General features: G+C 46.1%; 1 protein-coding gene across 1 annotated transcript in view; it reads right to left on the reverse strand.

Annotated features, from left to right (window-relative positions):
- Positions 1 to 19,850, reverse strand: part of LOC126355751 (mitogen-activated protein kinase kinase kinase 11-like) — a 403,455-nt gene that overhangs the window by 353,684 nt on the left and 29,921 nt on the right. Inside the window, exon 2 of the mRNA XM_050006141.1 lies at positions 2,394 to 2,641. Coding sequence (XP_049862098.1) covers positions 2,394 to 2,641 — 248 coding nt within the window. The remainder of the gene's footprint in view (positions 1 to 2,393; positions 2,642 to 19,850) is intronic.

The raw sequence follows: 19,850 nt of genomic DNA on the forward strand, positions 1-19,850 counted from the left end.
TGTTTTATTAGATGACTTTCGGTCAATTAGTACGAACTGTGACCTCTCTGAAAGGAAATCACGAATCCAGTCACATAACTGAGACGATATTGCATAAGTACGCAATTTAACTACAAGCCTTTTGTGTGGCACAGTATCAAAATCGAGAAATTCAGATATTCGGAATGAATCTGAAATTCATAACAGTTCATGCGAATAAAGAGCTACTTGTGTTTCAAAAGAACGATGTTTTCTAAATCCATGTTGACTGTGAGTCAATAGACCGTTTTCTCCGAGGTAATTCATAATGTTCGAACGCAATATATGTTATAAAATCCTGCTTCATATCGACGTTAATGATATGGGCCTGTAATTTAAAGGATTACTTCTAAAATCTTTCTTGAATAGTGGTATGGCGTGTGTAACTGTCCGGTCTTTAAGTACGGATCTTCCGTCGAGCGAACGGTTGTATATGGTTTTTAAGCATGGAGCTAATGCTTCAGCGTGCTCTGAAATGAACCTAACTGATATACAGTCTGGACCAGAAGACTTGCTTTTATTAAGTTGCTTCACTACTCTACGTTACTCATGTTGGCAGCTGTTATTGATTCGAATTCTGGAACATTTACTTCGTCTTCTTTTGTGAAGGCGTTTCGGAAGGCTGTGTTTAGTAACTCTGCGTTGGCAGCAGTGTTATCGATAGTATCTCCATTGCTGTCGCGCGGATAAGGCATTGTGTCTTGCCGCTAGCATACTTCACATACGACCAGAATCCTTTTGGATTTTCTGGTTGGTTTCGAGACAAACTTTAGTTGTGGAAACTGTTACAAGCATCTCAAAGTCAGCGCTAAATTTCGTGCTTCTGTAAAAGATCCCCAATCACATTAATGCGATTGGATAGTGTACAAGCATTTCAATGCCGTGCTGCCCGGGGTGAATTTACACTGTGTTATCAAAAGTATCCGGACATCCCCAAAAACATACGTTTTACATATTAGGCGCATTGGGCTGCCACCTACTACCAGGTACTCCATATCTGCGACCTCAGTAGTCATTAGACATCGTTGAGAAAGCAGAGTGGGGCGCTCCGCGGAACTCATGGACTTTGAACGTGGTCAGTTGGTTGGCCGTAGGCGAGATTTCGACACTCCTAAACATCCCTAGGTCCACTGTTTCCGATGTGATAGTGAAGTGGAAACGTGAAGGGACACGTACAGCACAAAAGCGTACAGGCCGACCTCGTCTGTTGACTGACACAGACCGCCGACAGTTGAAGAGAGTCGTAAAGTGTAATAGGCAGACATCTATCCAGACCATCACACAGGAATTCCAAACTGCATCAGGATCCACTGCAAGTACTATGAAAGTTAGGCGGGAGGTGAGAAAACTTGGGTTTCATGGTCGAGCGGCTGCTCATAAGCCACACATCACGCCGGTAAATGCCGAACGAGGGCTCGGTTGGTGTAAGGAGTGTAAACATCGGACGATTGAACAGTGGAAAAACGTTGTGTGGAGTGACGAATCACGGCACACAAAGTGGCGACCCGATGGCAGAGTGTGGGTATGGCGAATGCCCTGAGTATGTCATCGACCGGCGTGTGTAGTGCCAAAAGCCAAATTCGGAGGGGGTGGTATTTCGGTTTGGTCGTGGTTTTCATGAAGAGAGCTTGCACCCCTTGTTGTTTTGTATGGCAATATGACAGCACAGGCCCACATTGATGTTTTAAGCACCTTGTTGCTTCCTGCGATCGAGCACCTGCTCATAATGCACGGCCTGTAGCGGAGTGTTTACACAACAATAACATCCCTGTAATGGACTGGCCTGCACAGAGTCATAGAACACCTTTGGGATGTTTTGAAACGCCGACTTCGTGCCAGGCTTCACCGACCAACGTCGATACGTCTCCTCAGTGCAGACTTTTGGAAGAATGGACTGCCATTCCCCAAGAAACCTTCCAGCACCTGATTGGACGTATGCCTGAGAGAGTGGATGCTTTCATCTAGGCTAAGGGTGGGCCAACACCGTACTGAATTCCAGCATTACCAATGGAGGGCGCCACGAACTTGTAAGTAATCATCAATCAGGTGTCCGGATACTTTTGTTCAAATAGTGTATGTTCAAGGGGTGAGCAGTACACATCTCTTTGGCACTCATCGGTATTACTAGCGATATAGTGTGTGGATGAAGATAGCGTAAGTCGTTATAATTCGGATAAACATTGGGTATGGGTAAATATCCTGGATGCGAGCAAAATATCGTACCTAAGTGCAAATATCTTGGCAGTGAGCACATATCGAGACACGTATAAATATCGTGGCTACACTTACAGGTGTTATATATATAAATGTATGTGTATATAGTAAGTCGAGATTTAGAAAGGATGGAGATGGCTATTGGATAGAGTGGTACTCACGTGGCGAAGGGCTCGGGGTCGAGCTGGTAGAGCGTGTGGATGGGCTGCCGCTTGATGAGGCGCGCCAGCTGCGCCTCGTCGATGACGAGCAGCCCCTCGCGCACGTGCCTCCGCCTCCACTGCACCACCGGGCGGCCACCGCCCACGCGCGCCCGCGAGCACGGCGCCGCCGACGGCGACGACGACGACGACAGAGACGGCGTGCGGCCGGCCGGCATGGCGGTCGCGGACTGCGGCGGCAGGATCATCTGCGCACCGCCGGGACACCACACGCTTACACACACGTCACTCTCCATGTAGGACTTTGATTTGTGTTAGTATTCGTAAACTGAGCACACTCAAGTCACCAACTTCGTGAGAACCAATGGATAGCTACACTCCTGGAAATTGAAATAAGAACACCGTGAATTCATTGTCCCAGGAAGGGGAAACTTTATTGACACATTCCTGGGGTCAGATACATCACATGATCACACTGACAGAACCACAGGCACATAGACACAGGCAACAGAGCATGCACAATGTCGGCACTAGTACAGTGTATATCCACCTTTCGCAGCAATGCAGGCTGCTATTCTCCCATGGAGACGATCGTAGAGATGCTGGATGTAGTCCTGTGGAACGGCTTACCATGCCATTTCCACCTGGCGCCTCAGTTGGACCAGCGTTCGTGCTGGACGTGCAGACCGCGTGAGACGACGCTTCATCCAGTCCCAAACATGCTCAATGGGGGACAGATCCGGAGATCTTGCTGGCCAGGGTAGTTGACTTACACCTTCTAGAGCACGTTGGGTGGCACGGGATACATGCGGACGTGCATTGTCCTGTTGGAACAGCAAGTTCCCTTGCCGGTCTAGGAATGGTAGAACGATGGGTTCGATGACGGTTTGGATGTACCGTGCACTATTTAGTGTCCCCTCGACGATCACCAGAGGTGTACGGCCAGTGTAGGAGATCGCTCCCCACATCATGATGCCGGGTGTTGGCCCTGTGTGCCTCGGTCGTATGCAGTCCTGATTGTGGCGCTCACCTGCACGGCGCCAAACAATCATACGACCATCATTGGCACTAAGACAGAAGCGAGTCTCATAGCTGAAGACGACACGTCTCCATTCGTCCCTTCATTCACGCCTGTCGCGACACCACTGGAGGCGGGCTGCACGATGTTGGGGCGTGAGCGGAAGACGGCCTAACGGTGTGCGGGACCGTAGCCCAGCTTCATGGAGACGGTTGCGAATGGTCGTCGCCGATACCCCAGGAGCAACAGTGTCCCTAATTTGCTGGGAAGTGGCGGTGCGGTGCCCTACGGCACTGCGTAGGATCCTACGGTGTTGGCGTGCATCCGCGCGTCGCTGCGGTCCGGTCCCAGGTCGACGGGCACGTGCACCTTCCGCCGACCACTGGCGACAACATCGATGTACTGTGGAGACCTCACGCCCCACGTGTTGAGCAATTCGGCGGTACGTCCACCCGGCCTCCCGCATGCCCACTATACGCCCTCGCTCAAAGTCCGTCAACTGCACATACGGTTCACGTCCACGCTGTCGCGGCATGCTACCAGTGTTAAAGACTGCGATGGAGCTCCGTATGCCACGGCAAACTGGCTGACACTGACGGCGGCGGTGCACAAATGCTGCGCAGCTAGCGCCATTCGACGGCCAACACCGCGGTTCCTGGTGTGTCCGCTGTGCCGTGCGTGTGATCATTGCTTGTACAGCCCTCTCGCAGTGTCCGGAGCAAGTATGGTGGGTCTGACACACCGGTGTCAATGTGTTCTTTTTTCCATTTCCAGGAGTGTATTATTCCACGTATGGGTGAACGCATGCAATGGTTTTCTCGATCGTATGCCACAACACATCGGGCGTATAGTGCACTCCAAGTAAGTAAGTAAGAGTGGCTTTATGAAATGTAATCGTAAATACAGTTACGGTTAATGATATTCTACAGTGTGTATATTATAATATAATACTCCGCCATGTTCATGATTTTTTTAGGTGCTGGAAGATGACTTAGAGTCGAAACTTGCTCAATAGCACAACAAATGAAGGCTAACATTCTTTCAAAAATTTCTTGGAGGCTGCGGACTCACGAACAAAATATTTGATCATTTTTCACTTATACCAGTTGTTGCCAGACGTGAATGAAACGATAAGCAAACAGAAAAAAATTAGACTAGCGGAGGCCAATGCTGACCCAAAACCCTTACGGCCAATGCTCATACACGATTCGTTCATTTTACAAAAGGCTTATCACATTATGGTGCAAAATACACAATTTACAGAAAACCACGGATAATGAAAGCGACTGACAAAAGTCAGAAATTCATATTTTTTTCTGTTGATGTATCTGTTTGATGTTGTCATCCCATCCCATTGCTGGTGTCAATAGGGCGCGAATACTAGGTGGCGTTATAACAAGGCGAGCCTGAAGGACCTGTAAGCACGCTGGTTGGGAAGGCTCACTAAGTAAGTTTTCTTACACCGGTAGAGCAGGAACAGATTAATGTTTAACGTCCCGTCGACAACGAGGTCATTAGAGACGGAGCACAAGCTCGGATTAGGGAAGGATGGGCAAGTAACTCGGTCGTGTCCCGTTCAAAGGAACCATCCCGGCATTTGCCTGAATCGATTTAGGGAAATCACGGAATACCTTAATCAGGATGGCCGGACGCGGGTTTGAACCGTTGTCCTCCCGAATGCGAGTCCAGTGTGCTAATACTGCACCACCTCGCTCCGTCCCCGGTGCACTTCATTGCATTGCCGCAAGGTTAGCGCCTGGGTTTTGGAATTATGCTGTCTAGTGGGAAGAGGGAGGTTATCAACAGATATTCATTATGTACGGTCAATGTAAGTGACACTCGCGCACTGAAACGTGTATTACATAGAGATTTGCACTTTCATAAAAATTTTCTTTCCCGTTGACGAGATCTGAATTGAGAAGTTTGATGTATCGCGAGCTATTGTGGAGGTATAGATTTTATTGAAATTATTTGAGATTTCTATGAGGCGGGTGTACGCAGCGATATTAAACTTGATTGCTGAGCATGCTAGAACACATACCACTAGAGTTTGCGACTACAGCCAATTTGTTTAGGGCACCGAATTTTGTATCAATCAATCGGAACGGACAGGAAATTGCATACTTGTAGTAATGTATTAATCCGTTTGATAGAATTATCAAGTACAGTATATGCGTGTGTGTTTTTCAGGAATGAACTCAAAATAATGAAATTTAATTGAAAAACTTTTGTCATTTCAACGACGCAGATAATGCCACTCAAGGTGCGTTGGCGTTTTCCCTTGGTATCTTGCACCCACATCTCATTGCTAATCTTTAGTTCGTGCACGTTCATGGAAATCCAGTGCGATGAAGCAGAACAACACGTTACCTGTGCCACACGTCGGACGCCCAGTTAACGCGTCAACATGTACGAGAATTTTAAATTCTACGCGTGTAACAGAAAATCCACGGAAGTTTTCGTCTTATCTGTAAATAGACTCTGTGACCAGAATGGAAACGAAAAGATAGATGAAACAGAGACGCCGAAATACCAAATTCCTTTTTCCATAATTTTTCACTGAGGCGCGGTTCATTTTTACAGTTGTCGCACGAACGCTAAAATGTCAGATATCGAAATAGGTGATAAATGGATAGAAAACGAACTATAATCGCTCAACACAAGAAAGGTCACTGTACCTGACGGGATACCTGTACGATTGTATACAGTTCTCGCGAAAGAATTTCTGTTAGGAAGGGAAACGAATTATTCTAAGTGACTGGAAAGATGCGCAGGTCACTTCCGATTTCAAGAAGAGGTCTCAAATAGACGCATAGGACTAATTTGTGGAATTTTGGAACACGTTTTATGTTCGCTTATTATTACCTTTCTGGAGACCGAAAATCTTCTCCATACGAGTCAACATGGATTCCACAAATTATGACCATATGAAACCCGGCTCGCACTGTTTGTTCCCGAGACCAAGAAGGCCGTGGATACACGCGTCCAGGTCTATGACGTATTCCTTGTCTTCCGGAAGGCATTCGACACAATTCCGCAATGCCGTCAAATGAACAAACTACACCCGTATGGAATATACGACCACTCTTGTGACTGGATGGAATAATATTTCGAACCACAATGGAGGGAAATCTTCAGACGGAGAAGTATATTTTGGTGTGCCCAGCCGTCCGCTCTTGCTGAGTGGTTCTAGGCGCTTAAGTCCGAAACCGCGCTGCTGCTACGGTCGCAGGTTTGAATCCTGCCTCGAGCATGAATGTGTGTGATGTCCTTAGGTTAGTTAGGTTTAAGCAGTTCTAAGTCTAGGGAACTGATGACAGATGCTAGGTCCTATAGTGCTTAGAGCCATCAGCCATTGGGTATACCTGTAGGGAGTGTTACAGGTCAGTTACTTTTCATAATTTATGTATAAGTGTCCCAATGGCCACCGTCGGAAACTCCACCACGCTGTTCGCTAGTGACGCGGTTGTATATCGAGAAGACAGAAGCCTAGAAAATTGTCTTAAAATGTAGAAAGACCTGCAAATGGTCAATGTTCTGTGTAACGATTGACAGTTGACTTTCAACATAAAGAAATGAAACGTATTGGATACAAACAGCCGAAAAACCTGTTATTGTATGATAACAATCACTGGAACAACCGCTAGAAGCAGTCAAATCCACCAGTTGTCTGGGAGTATGCGTATGGAGCATTTTACAATGGATGCCATTGGAGTTATTATATTCGACTTTAGAATATGTTCAACAATTCTGCTTATGTACAGGAGTTACCGGAGCTTTCTCCCTGTCGCGATAAATGGAAGTTAGTTAGGCGCCAATGGTGAAGAGTACTCTCTACAAAACTGATCTGGAATTCAATTGGGCACTGACGACTTCTTTGTTTACAAATCTTCCAGTTGCTTCTCAACGCCAGGGATGACCATTTCTCTTTGTTCCACACGTTAGTCTATGCTGCAATGAAACAATAGTATGTTTGCACGATCCTCCTCCATGAATGATTTTTTTAAAGGCGAAATTTGAAGCTGTAGCTTTCCTTTCTTCTGCCTTCTATTGCCACATCACACTGGTCGAGCAGTGTATGGGTACGAGTCTTCTGGTTTTACATCACGTAAGTAATCAAATTTGAAAGGACAAGAGAAACTGCGCTCTCTTTTAAGTAAACGGAATGCTTTAGTGAAGTGATGTAAATGTAAATGTCGTGTGACTAGGGCCTCCCGTCTTGTAGACCGTTCGCCGGGTGGAAGTCTTTCGATTTGACGCCACTTCGGCGACTTGCGCGTCGATGGGGATGAAATGATGATGATGTAAGTCAGGGGTATAGCCTTTCGCCCCTACTTTCATTGTATACATCGAAGAAGCATTGGAGGAAATAAAAGAAAGATTCAAGAGTGGAATTAAAATTGAAGGTGAAAGAATATGAATGATAAGATTCGCTGACGGCGTTACTATCCTCAGTGCAAGAGAGAAGAATTACAGGGCCTGCTGAATGGGATGAACAGTCTGGTGAGTAAAGAATTTGGACTGAGAGTAAATGAAAGAAAGACGTAAGTAATGACTAAAATCAGAAATGAGAAGAACGAGAAACTTAACATCAGGGTTGGTGAACACGAGGTAGATGAAGTTAACGAATTCTGCTGCCTAGGTAGCAAAATAACCCATGACTGACGGAGCAAGCAGGACATTAAAAGCACTGACAAAAATAGCATTCCTGGCCATGAACAGTCTGCTAATATCAAACACAGGTCTCAATTTGAGGAACAAACTTCTGATAATCTACGTTTGGAGCACAGCTTGCTGTGGTAATGAAGCATGGACTGTGGGAAAACCGGAAAAGAAGAGAATCGAGGCATTTGAGACATAGTGCTACAGAAGAATATTGAAGACTTAGTGGACCTCTAAGCTAAGGAAGGAGGACGAACTCTGGAGAATCGGCGAGGAAACGAATGTATACGGAAAAGATTGGCACGAAGAAGGGACAGGATGGTAGAACTTCTGTTAAGATATTGCGGAATAACTTCCATTGTACTAGAGGAGACTGTAGAGTGTGAAAACTGCACGGGAAGACAGACACCGGAATAAATTCTGCAAATAACCGAGAATGTAGATTGCAGGCGTTACTCTGAGATGAAGAGGTTGGCACAGGAGACTTCCAATGAGTTGTTGAGTCCATGCCGAGTCGCGTTGCTGCACTACACCAGGCAAAAGGAGGCCCCACAAGATATTAGAGGGTATCCTATGACTTTTGTCACATCTGTTGTTTACAACTACGTACGCAACGGTAAGGAGACGAGGGCGACAGCAGGAAAGCTGGACAGCAGCAGAAATGATCAGCGAACAAGAAAACACAATATACAGGAAATTTACTTGTATTTCTCCAGACGATTGGACTCATTACAAATGATGCAGCAATAAACGGAGCCCATCTCATACAAGAACAACAACGGTGATATTGGAGCCAGCGTCTGTGTGGCTGTGGGCGGGAGGGCGTCGCTGCCGCTGGCCGTACTACACTCATGCTCATAAATTAAGGTTAATGCTGATACATGACGAAACAACGCTCTGGTGGGCGGTTTGCAGGTTTAAATCACCTCGCGGTATGACTATGCGGTGCATTTGACCTGCGGTCGTCGCACGGTGACGCTGGCATCAGTCCACATACGCAGAGGTGTGTTGGTGCATGTCAGAGTACGGTGCAGCGAGTAAGTGTGCAGACGTTTTCAGACGTGCTACTGATGACTGTGTGTTGAAAATATCTCAAAGGACACATATGACATTATGAGGGGTAGAATACTAGGGCGACTGGAGGCTAGCCAAACACAGCAGATCGTAGCACGGGCCCTCCGTGTGCCACAAAGTGTGATCAGAAGATTATGGCAACGATTCCAGCAGACAGGAAACATTTCCAGGCGCTATAGTACGGGACATCCACAGTGAAAAACACCACAAGAAGACCGATATCTCACCATCAGTGCCCGCAGACGTACTGGAGGTAGCTGTAGCCTTGCTCGGGACCTTACAGCAGCCACTGGAACAGTTGTCTCCAGACACACAGTCTACAGACGACTGAACAGACATGGTTAATTAGCCCGGAGACGTGCAAGGTGCATTTACTGACCCCTGGTCACAGGAGAGCTCGTAAAGCTTGGTGTCCAGAACACATTACATGGTCATTGGAACATTGGTACCAGGTTATGTTCACGGACTAGTCCATGTATAGTCTGAACAGTGATTCTCGCCGGGTTTTCATCTGGCGTGAGCCAGGAACCAGATACCAACCCCTTAAGTCATTGAAAGGGACCTGTATGGAGGTCGTGGTTTGGTGGCGTGGGATGGGATTATGATAGGCGCACGTACACCCCTGCATGTCTTTGACAGAGGAACTGTAACAGGTCAGGTGTATCGGAACGTCATTTTTCAGGGGTGTAGTGGGTCCCACCTTCCTACTGTTGGATAATAACGCACGGCTTCACCGAGCTGCCATCGTGGAGCAGTACCTTGAAACAGAAGATACGAGGCGAATGGAGTGGCCTGCCTGTTCTCCAGACCTAAACCCCATCGAGCACATCTGGAATGCTCTCGGTCGACGTATCGCTGCACGTCTTAAAGCCCTACGACACTTCAGGAGCTCCGACAGGCACTGGGGCAAGAATGGGAGGCTATACATCAGCAGCTACTCTCCCACCTGATCCAGAGTATGCCAACCCATTGTGCGGCCTGTGTACGTGTGCATGGTGATCATATCCCATATTGAAGTCGGGGTACATGTGCAGGAAACAGTGGTGTTCTGTAGCACATGTGTTTAGGGACGGTTTTCTCAACTTATCACCAATACCGTGGACTTACAGATCTGTGTCGTGTGTGTTCCCTATGTGCATAATTAGCGCCAGTTTTTTGTAGTGCCACGTTGAGTGGCACCAAATTTTGCAATTACCCTTAATTTATGAGCATGAGTGTATATTGGGGCGGCAGAAGGCTCTCATAGTACGGAGCCGCTGGAGGTGTGGCTTAGCAGGAGCGCCGTTGGGGTCGCACGATATCGGGCGACTGCTGTTGGTTTCGAATGGAAACTTGCAATACATAAAGACACCCATGGGGTGGTTTCGATATGTGACGCCACAACCAAAGCGGCTGCCCCTCTGGCGTGTTGTCGGACAGACACACTGACCTACGGCGCGCGCCCAGGCAGGTGGGCGTGTTGCGTCGAGACCCCGGCCGCCGCTGCCCGCTGCCCTGTAATTACTGGCCGGCGATTTACGGCTCGCTGCTGCGGGCTACGCGAGGCCCGCCCAATAGCAGACCGACGCGTGGGATCCCGCGACGACGCGACGCCGGGTTTTAATCGAGCGTCCAGTCAATAAATAATGAGCGAGCGGACTTCCCCGCGGCCTTGGCTGACTGGCGAGGACGTGGAGAGCGAGCGCGCGCAGCCCGGTGCCCGGTGCGTGCTGGCTGCTGGCTGCTGGCTGCTGGCTGCCCACGACCCAGACAACCGCGGCGCGCGTGGGACGCCGACAGATGAGCCGCGCGAGGCGTGAGCGCGCCTACCTGCTGCTCCTGCGGGGGCCCCAAATAGCGAACAGGAACTTCCCGGCGATCACCCGGAACCATCTTCACAGACACTCTTTTAGTTTCTCTTTGACTCCCATCGTACATCTAACATTACCAGATTGGGGGTAAAGAGGGAAAATGAGAAATTCACGGTTAATGAAAGTTAAGGTTTTCGTTAAAATTTTACCATTCAGCAATATACCAGAATCTCTTTATCTGATAATCCGGATACCTGGAACTTCTTCTGCAATGCATTAACCCTTGCACGGTCTGTTACAGCTACGTTTGGTCCTTCCCTCTTTTTTTTCTGGTATTCAACGCATCTTTTACTTTGCATGATATATTGCCAAAAATTTAAATGTAATTTTTGCTTCTCCATTCGAAACAAATGGGGTATCGATTTTTGGGTTTTTCCTTCAACATTTTCATTTATATAAAAAATTTTCAATTCCTTCCTAATATCTATATTTGTTCTATAATCTAACTCTGTGTATCTTACTGTTTTACTTAGGAATTTCATTTCATTGGCCTGTGATGTAAACTAGCCTTTTTTTCGTTACCAACTTTTCACTCCGATACACAAGGTCGAGACCTACGTAATTCTATAAAATTTAAGATAAGTTTAAATTTTTATTTCAGTTAGGAGAGAAATTGTTATAGTACCGTTAAGTTAGTTGAACTTCACAATTTTGTCTTTTTCATCTTTGTCTCCTCTGTACGTTAGCAGGTTCCCAAAGATTTGCTATTTACTCTGTCACCATGTTTTCTATTTCTGGTTTTGTCCTTACTGCGTTTTTCCAATGAAATCAGTGGATTTTGTTTTTCTTTTGTTATTGACATGCTCTGCAGATGACATTTTGTGTAGCTCACAGGCATTCTGTGGTTCACTTTCACGCTGCTAGAGATTAAAACTAGATCCGAGCCCTGATTTTCTGTCTCACATTGGATCACCAGTTACTTGCATTGTTGTGTTATTACAGATTTCTGAATAACGTCTTGAGAAAGTTAAGAGGCACAAACTCGGGAGCTAAGGGAGGTGTTCTCAGAACCACTGCTTCGGCTTTGTGCTACCGTGCAGAAGAGTATGCCTCCTCTGTGTGGTGCAAATCATCTCAAGCGAAAACTGTGGACCCCTCTCTGAAAGTGCCGCGTAGGTTGTTACGGAGTACCTAAAACCTATCCCTGTTGAAAACATTTACTGCCTCGTCGGTATCGCACCTCCAAATATTTGTTGAGAAGTTGTGGCTGAATGCTCAAAACGTTGAAGCTCACCATAAAATAATTCTGATAAGGCTAAGATCAAGAATAAGTTTCCTTACAACGGCAGAAGCTTAACATGTGTGCAGGTCCTTTGGACAAGCATGCCTGTCCAAAAGAACTTTGTATCGTAATCAGAATAACGCAGGCATTGCAATATCGTATTTATCTGCCGATCCTGGGCAAGTGAGTTTCAAGTACAATGTTTAATCTGTACAGGTCGTAGACGCGTGGTTGACTACATATGGAAGTTTGGGTCTGGCCGTGGGTAATAGTCGAGTACCCAAAAGGTAAGGCGAACACTTGCGATAAGTGGGAAATCTGGGTTCGAGTCCCGGTTCGGCACAAATTTTCACTGTCGTCATTCCAGCTGTAGTCCTTATTCGCAATTGCGAATTCATTTGATATGTCTTAGCAACTCCATCCAGACAGGTCAAGACATACTCGATGGATGCCCATGCAACAAGAATGGGTGGGAAAGGGAGAACACATTTCGGCCGGCCACACAATGAGTAATGGGATGTTAGGACACTTAACCGTTTACGAACAAGCGTCACTAGGGTGAAGTCCTCCTTTAAATCGTGGAGTTTCACATTGGAGAATAGCAAGTGCGAGTGTGGAGAAGAATGTACAATGGAACAGTTATGCCAGTGCCATCTTTGTTCATTTATCTGTTCAATGCAGGGCTGTATGTTCAACCAGGATAGAGCACCAGATGTGGCTCAGTTTTTGTCAAATGTCATTTCATCTGCAAATTTGGACCATTATATTTCTTTTTTTCTTAATTACGAGAACTATTCTTTTTCCAAGGTCCGACAGGTCCTGAAATTAAAACAACAGTGAAAATCTGATGAAGCTTTGTGCTGGTGTGTTCCGCAGTGTATCTAGTATGTCCATCGACCGGGTGACATCACACTTTTCATTTCTCAGTGTACAGTAAGCAAGTTAAAATGCCTAGAACAATTGAGTCAACTACCTAGTGTGAAGTGTGTACTCTCATTCCGCCTGATGTCACGCAGCCCACATAACGTAACAGTCACGCGTAACAACATAGTGTGGCAATGGTGCAGCGACTTTGAAGCAGGACGCCCATACATTCATCATGCAGGCGATCAGGGAAGAAAGCTCATGTCAACCTATGACCTCGTTCAGCGAATGAACCAGACGATTCGAGAAAATCGTTTACGAAGGACGGCCCATAACAAGAGAAGACCGCCAGACATTGCCCTTCTTCATGACAATGATCAGCTGCACACTATAGCTGCAATAATGGCACTCCTGAGGTATTTTTGGTCGGAAGTGTTTGATCAGCCATCATACAGCCCAGAATTGGCTCCGTCTGATTTTCATCTCTTTTCTTATCTGGATAGCTGGCTATGAGGACAGCATTTTGGCACAGACAGTGTGCTGCAGACCAATATAAAGAACTGGCAGAAAGCACAGAAGTCTACCTTCTACGAAGAGGATGTTGGAAAACTGGTTCCACTCTACAACAGAGGGGTAACTGGGAGCGGCGATTATGTAGGCAAGTAGCTGGAAGGTGCAGGTAAATGTTGCAAATATAACATTTTTGATTTTGACTGTGTTTTATATTTCGTGGCTAATCGGGTCTTGGAAAAATAAAATAAAATAAAATAAAAAAGCCCTTGTATATACGAGGGTTGCCCAGAAATAATGCACCGCACTTTTTTCCTTCAACAATTCTTTATTAACATTTTCGCTGCGGCATCGGTGCAGGCGCGCAACTCTCCAGTGTGGCCCGGCAACGTGCGAGTGCTGGCCGGTAACGCTCTAAAACGGCAGGTAGCGAATGAAGCCGACGCTCCTAAGCACACCTGAGCTACAGGCTGACGTCAGGATCTTGTAAGATCTGCCGGCCGCGGTGGTCTCGCGGTTCTAGGCGCTCAGTCCGGAACCGCGTGACTGCTACGGTCGCAGGTTCGAATCCTGCCTCGGGCACGGATGTGCGTGATGTCCTTAGGTTAGTTAGGTTTAATTAGTTCTAAGTTCTAGGCAACTGATGACCACAGATGATAAGTCGCATAGTGCTCAGAGCCATTTGAACCTTGTAAGATGTGAAGGACCATGTTCTATAATGACTTAATGATGACACCTTAGATGCATTACTTCAAATAAGCTTCGACTGTATTGCGCTCATGTTTGAAAGTCTGTTTGCTGTCTGACACCTATAGGGTTCACAGACGTCATTCAAATTTTCGTGATTTCTTGATAATGTAACAAAAAATACAATTCAAACAAGCATCAAATTCACTGCATTCAGAAAAAATTTTGATTCCAAAATTCAAATTCTTATGAAGGAGAAAAAGGAAAAAGGAAACTGGATTCATTTGAAATTGTATTTACTTCAAAGGCGCATTTTTAAGATTGACTCTGATAGAGGTCGTCAGTTTAGTAGCGGAACTGTCATGAAACAGATTCGAAAGCTGTGCTTCCACGCTATCATCGCCCTGCATTTCTTCTGCAGCCTCTAAAAGACAATCTCCGTGGTACGGCTCGTCCTCACTACACAGAAAATCACTGTCGTTTAGTACACTAAGTAACCATTCCTCTGTCAATTTAACACTTTTCCTGCTCCTTTTCACATTGGAAGGACCAGGTGTCGGTTCATTAGCCGCCATTACGAACAATATACGTTCGATAACTGACCACACAAAACAAAAGTTTACACGCTTTGATGCTAGCTTGGACGCTGCAACTGAACTGAGTAATCCGACAGTGAGCGCGGACGCTTATAAGCGTCAACCGCACTGGCTCGTGGCTTGTTTTGACGCTTATAAGCGTCGGTCGCAGCGAAAGTGTTAAACATAATGAGAATTACACACACGAAAGGGTGGTGTTTTATCAACACACCCCATTTTTCCACGTAATCTACATCCCATTCTCTGTTCTTCCTCCAGCTCGAAACAAGAGCGTGTATGCTCTGTCAGTACCAATCCTTGTCCTGTTGGCGGAGCCAGTGCTTCACTGTGTGGCTCACCTCCTCATCGTCCTCAAAATGTCTTTCACGAATGGCATCCTTTAATGGCCCAAACAAATGGATGTCAGAGGGTGCTAGGTCAGCTGTGTCAGGTGTGACATCCGTGGAGCTCCATTGAACCGCCTTCTGATGACCTTACCTAGGTACCCAGCGAGTAGCTGAACTTCTATCGACAGCAGATGCTCCATACACTTTGCACAAGCGTTTGTGAAAATTCCCCACAGTTTTTTTCTCTGCGGTGAGAAATTCAGTGAGGGCACGTTGCTTGAAACGTACATCACCTACAGACGCCATTTTGAGACTGTCCTACAGCTACGCTACCTGTCAGAAGTGATGGAAACTTGGCGCGCTCGTTCAAGAGACTTCAAATGATACATAATTAAAGTTTAGCATGTAAGTAGGCTGTTTAGGTTTTTATGTTGTTAACGTCACCTAGCGCTCTGTATGAAAATCACTGACTGTGCAGTGTGCAGTCTGTGGCTGGTTTGCACTGTTGGAATTTGCTATTGTATTGTTGGGCAGTTGGGTGTGAACAGCGCGTAGCGTTGCGCAGTTGTTGGAGGTGAGCCGCTAGCATTGGTGGCTGTGGGGAGTGAGATGGAGGAGTTTTGAGAGGGATGATCTGGACGTGTGTCCAACAGAGACAGTAAATTTGTAAGACTGGATGTCAGGAACTGATATATATATATATTTGAACACTATTAAGATCTTTCATTTGCTAAGTATGCCTATCAGTAGTTAGTGCCTTCAGCAGTTAGACTCTTTTATTTAGCTGGCAGTATTGGCGCTTGCTGTATTGCAGTATTTCGAGTAATGAAGATTTTTGTGAGGTAAGTGATTCACGAAAGGTATAGGTTATTGTTAGTCAGGGCCATTCTTTTGCAGGGATAATTGAAAGTCAGATTGTGTTGTGCTGATGGCCGGCCGCGGTGGTCTCGCGGTTCTAGGCGCGCAGTCCGGAACCGTGCGACTGCTACGGTCGCAGGTTCGAATCCTGCTTCGGGCATGGATGTGTGTGATGTCTTAGGTTAGTTAGGTTTAAGTAGTTCTAAGTTCTAGGGGACTAATGACCACAGCAGTTGAGTCCCATAGTGCTCAGAGCCATTTTTTTGTGTTGCGTTGAAAATATTGTGTGTCAGTTTAGTGATGATCAGAATAAGTAAAGAGAGAAATGTCTGAGTACGTTCAGTTTTGCTCAGCTGTTTGAAAATTAAATAACGTAAGTGGTTTATCAGCACAGTAATTCAATAATTTTTCTAAGGCTACGTTTCAAGCGTTCGTAGCATTGTTTCCGGCTGAGAAAAAAGAAAGAGAAAAAGAAAAAAATGCGGTGCATCACTTTCTGGGCAACACTTGTATGTTCTGTGTTTAGACGGCACTGGTAGCCGAGCGGTTCTATGGCCTCCAGTCTGGAACAGCGCTGCTGCTACGGTCGCAGGTAGAATCCTGCCTCGGGTATGGATGGGTGTGATGTCCTTATTTTTAAGTAGTTCTAAGTCTAGGGGACTGATAACCTCAAATGTTGAGTCTCATAGTGCTCAGAGCCATTTTGTTCTGTGTTTAACTGAATGTACTGTATAGGTAGACTCCTGTCACTAGTAAATAAATTATTAAACACAGATAGAAGAGCGAATTTAATTTTCGGAAGTAATAGTGATGGCATTACTTCATCAGTCATTATTCTTGTCGCAGGCTTCAATAACTGCGTTTCATGGACCCGTGTCTGTCTTCTGTATTACGGCTGCAGGGTTTCAGCCCGTCGCACCTGACAGGTGTGCTACCCGCGATGCACTCACCTGTATAAGGAACGCCACGCCAACACTAGCAAGCTGGGTCGTACGTCAGCACGCCCCAGAGAAAAACAGCTCTGGGCTCTTTATCTGCTGGACACACGCGCTGGAGAATCGTCCCACACGTACGTCGCTTATGTGTTTCACGAACATGTGTAAGGCACGACGTTAACAAAGTACTCCGCGAATATTCTCTGCAACATAACCAATCCCAACGAGTGATTTAGTTGGAACCTACCTGTGTGCTCGCTTAACAGAGTGTCGATGTGACACGATAGATTGTTACTCAGCGACGGTATTACAGAACTTTCCTATTTAATGCGACAATTATGTCGTTCCTAAAGAACGATATGTTAAATTTTGCCGGTAGTTTGCATTCACTTTGCGTCCCCAAATCACTGACTTCGAACTGAGAACACTGAGAACGACATATCAGTCTCTGAAAGAACTTAGTCCTGTCACCCATGGTACAGTGAGACTTCTAAACATTGCATATTAGTATAAAATATTACGAAGTTACGCAGCACGAGCTGGAAAAATTGTAAACGAACACCAAGAAAGTGAAGTGTAAACCAGTCGAAGAGTAATATCCGGATGTGATGGATTCAAAGGAAGTTAAGTGCGTAAATTTTCAATTTACGAAGAAATAGTGCCGCTTACAGGAGCTGTAAGTCAGTTAATTAGCTGCTAAACTGTTACGAACCAAGCTCCAACACAAAACACTTCATTGTGTCACTGTACGTGAGCGCAAATGAACTTAGATGACAGGTAAAAAACTACCTTCCGCGAAGTACTCCATAAATGTGCTCTCTTTACCATAGTTGTTACACTTGTCCGTACTGTAGTATCAAAACCTATCGCTTATCATCTCTTCTCCTAAATTATGATTCCTTGTCCCTAATAAAATTTGACAATCCACTTACTGTACCTGTCCCGTATGAAACTTTAAATTTGGCGCTAGGATATGAAGACTTAAAAACTCCAGAATGAAGACATGCGTCATATGCACTCGCATCGGGCAGCTGTCATCTCAGATAGCTGTGAAATAGTGTAAATTTGTCCTCCAGTGAACTTGCTATCTGGTAACAAATCCCGCGAACAAATAGTAAGAGGTTGTTACACGACCCCCTTGTCTCTGCCTTCGTGACGAACAGGTTTCAATTTGCAGGTCTCTCTCTCTCTGTCTTTCTCCTTTAATGACACACACACACACACACACACACACACACACACACACACACACACACACACACACACACACACATCGAAGCACGAGCGGTCGTCCACGCTTAGTCACACTTGTGCGTCAAGCGTCAATTTCGTACTTCGCCGTATTTGGCAGCTGTGACTACACAGGAGGCTGTGTCGCCGCGCTGTATTCCGCTGTTAGCTCTCTGCAAGGAAAGGAGTGGTCTGTCCGAACAGCAAGAAAATTGTCTGTCACTGGTGCTGCGGGAGTTGGACACAGTAAATATATGCAATATCATTGAAAATAACTTACTTATTTACAGCACTAAAAGGTAGACTGGAACTGTGGAAAGTTCATACTCCCATATCTTGTCCTACCAATCTACATCTGATCTCCAAAAGACTCCTTATAAGGTATGGTGGAGTTCACTTATCACATCTTTCCTCACTTGATTAACTCGCGAATAGTGTGTGAGAAGATCGCCTGTCGGTAAAGCTAGGTATAAGCTTTCTTTCTTCGTTTTGCACCGTCACTTGCAAAATGTACACTGAAGAGCCAAAGAAACTGATACACCTGCCTAATAGAGTGTTGGGCAACCGCGAGCACGCAGAAGTGCAGCAACACGACTTGGCATGGACTCGACTAATGTCTGAAGTAGTGCTGGAGGGAACTGACACCATGAATCCTGCAGGGCTCTCCACAAATCTGTAACAGTTCGAGGGGCTGGGGATCTCTTATGAACAGCACATTTGAAGGCATCCCTGATACGCTCAATAAGGATACCCGTACAAAGTCTGGAGAGCTTGGTAGCCAGAGGAAGTGTTTAAACTCAGAAAAGTGTATGCTTACATACGTGTCACCTGTCAGAGTCGTATCTAGACGTATCAGGGGTCCCATATCACTCCAACAGCACACGCTCCAGCCATTACAGATCCTCCCCCAGCTTGATCGGTCCCCTGCTGACACGCAAGGTTCATGCATTCAAGAGGTTGTCTCCTTACCCATACACGTCCAACCGCACGATACAATTTGAAACGAGGCTCGTCCGCCGGCCGGGGTGGCCAAGCGGTTCTAGGCGCTTCAGTCTGGAACCGCGCGACCGCTACGGTCATAGGATCGAATCCTGCCTCGGGCATGGATGTGTGTGTTGTACTTGGGATAGTTAGGTTTAAGTAGTCTATGTTCTAGGAGACTGATGACCTTCGAAGCTAAGTCCCATAGAGCTCAGAGCCATTTGAACCTTTTTTTGAGGCTCGTCCGAACAGACAACATGTTTCCTATCACCAATAGGCCAATGTCGGAGTTGAGGGACACAGGCGAGGTGTAAAGCTTTGTGTCGTGCAGTCATAGAGGATACACGAGTGGGCCTTAAGCCACGAAAACCCATATCGATGATGTTTCGTTGAATGGTTTGTATGCTGACACTTGTTGATTGCCCAGCGTTGAAATATGCAACAATTTGCGAAAGCGTTGCACTTCTGTCACATTGGACGACTCCCTTCAACGTTGGTTCCGTTCTTTCAAGATCTTTTTCCGGCCAAAGAGATGTCAGAGATTTGATGTTTTACCAGATTCCTGATATTCACGGTTCACTCGTGAGGTGGTCGTAGAGGAAAATTCCCACTTCATCGCTACCTCGAAGATGCTGTGTGCGATA

The sequence above is a fragment of the Schistocerca gregaria genome, chromosome 3 (assembly GCF_023897955.1).
Source record: "Schistocerca gregaria isolate iqSchGreg1 chromosome 3, iqSchGreg1.2, whole genome shotgun sequence".
Taxonomy (NCBI): Eukaryota; Metazoa; Arthropoda; class Insecta; order Orthoptera; family Acrididae; genus Schistocerca; species Schistocerca gregaria.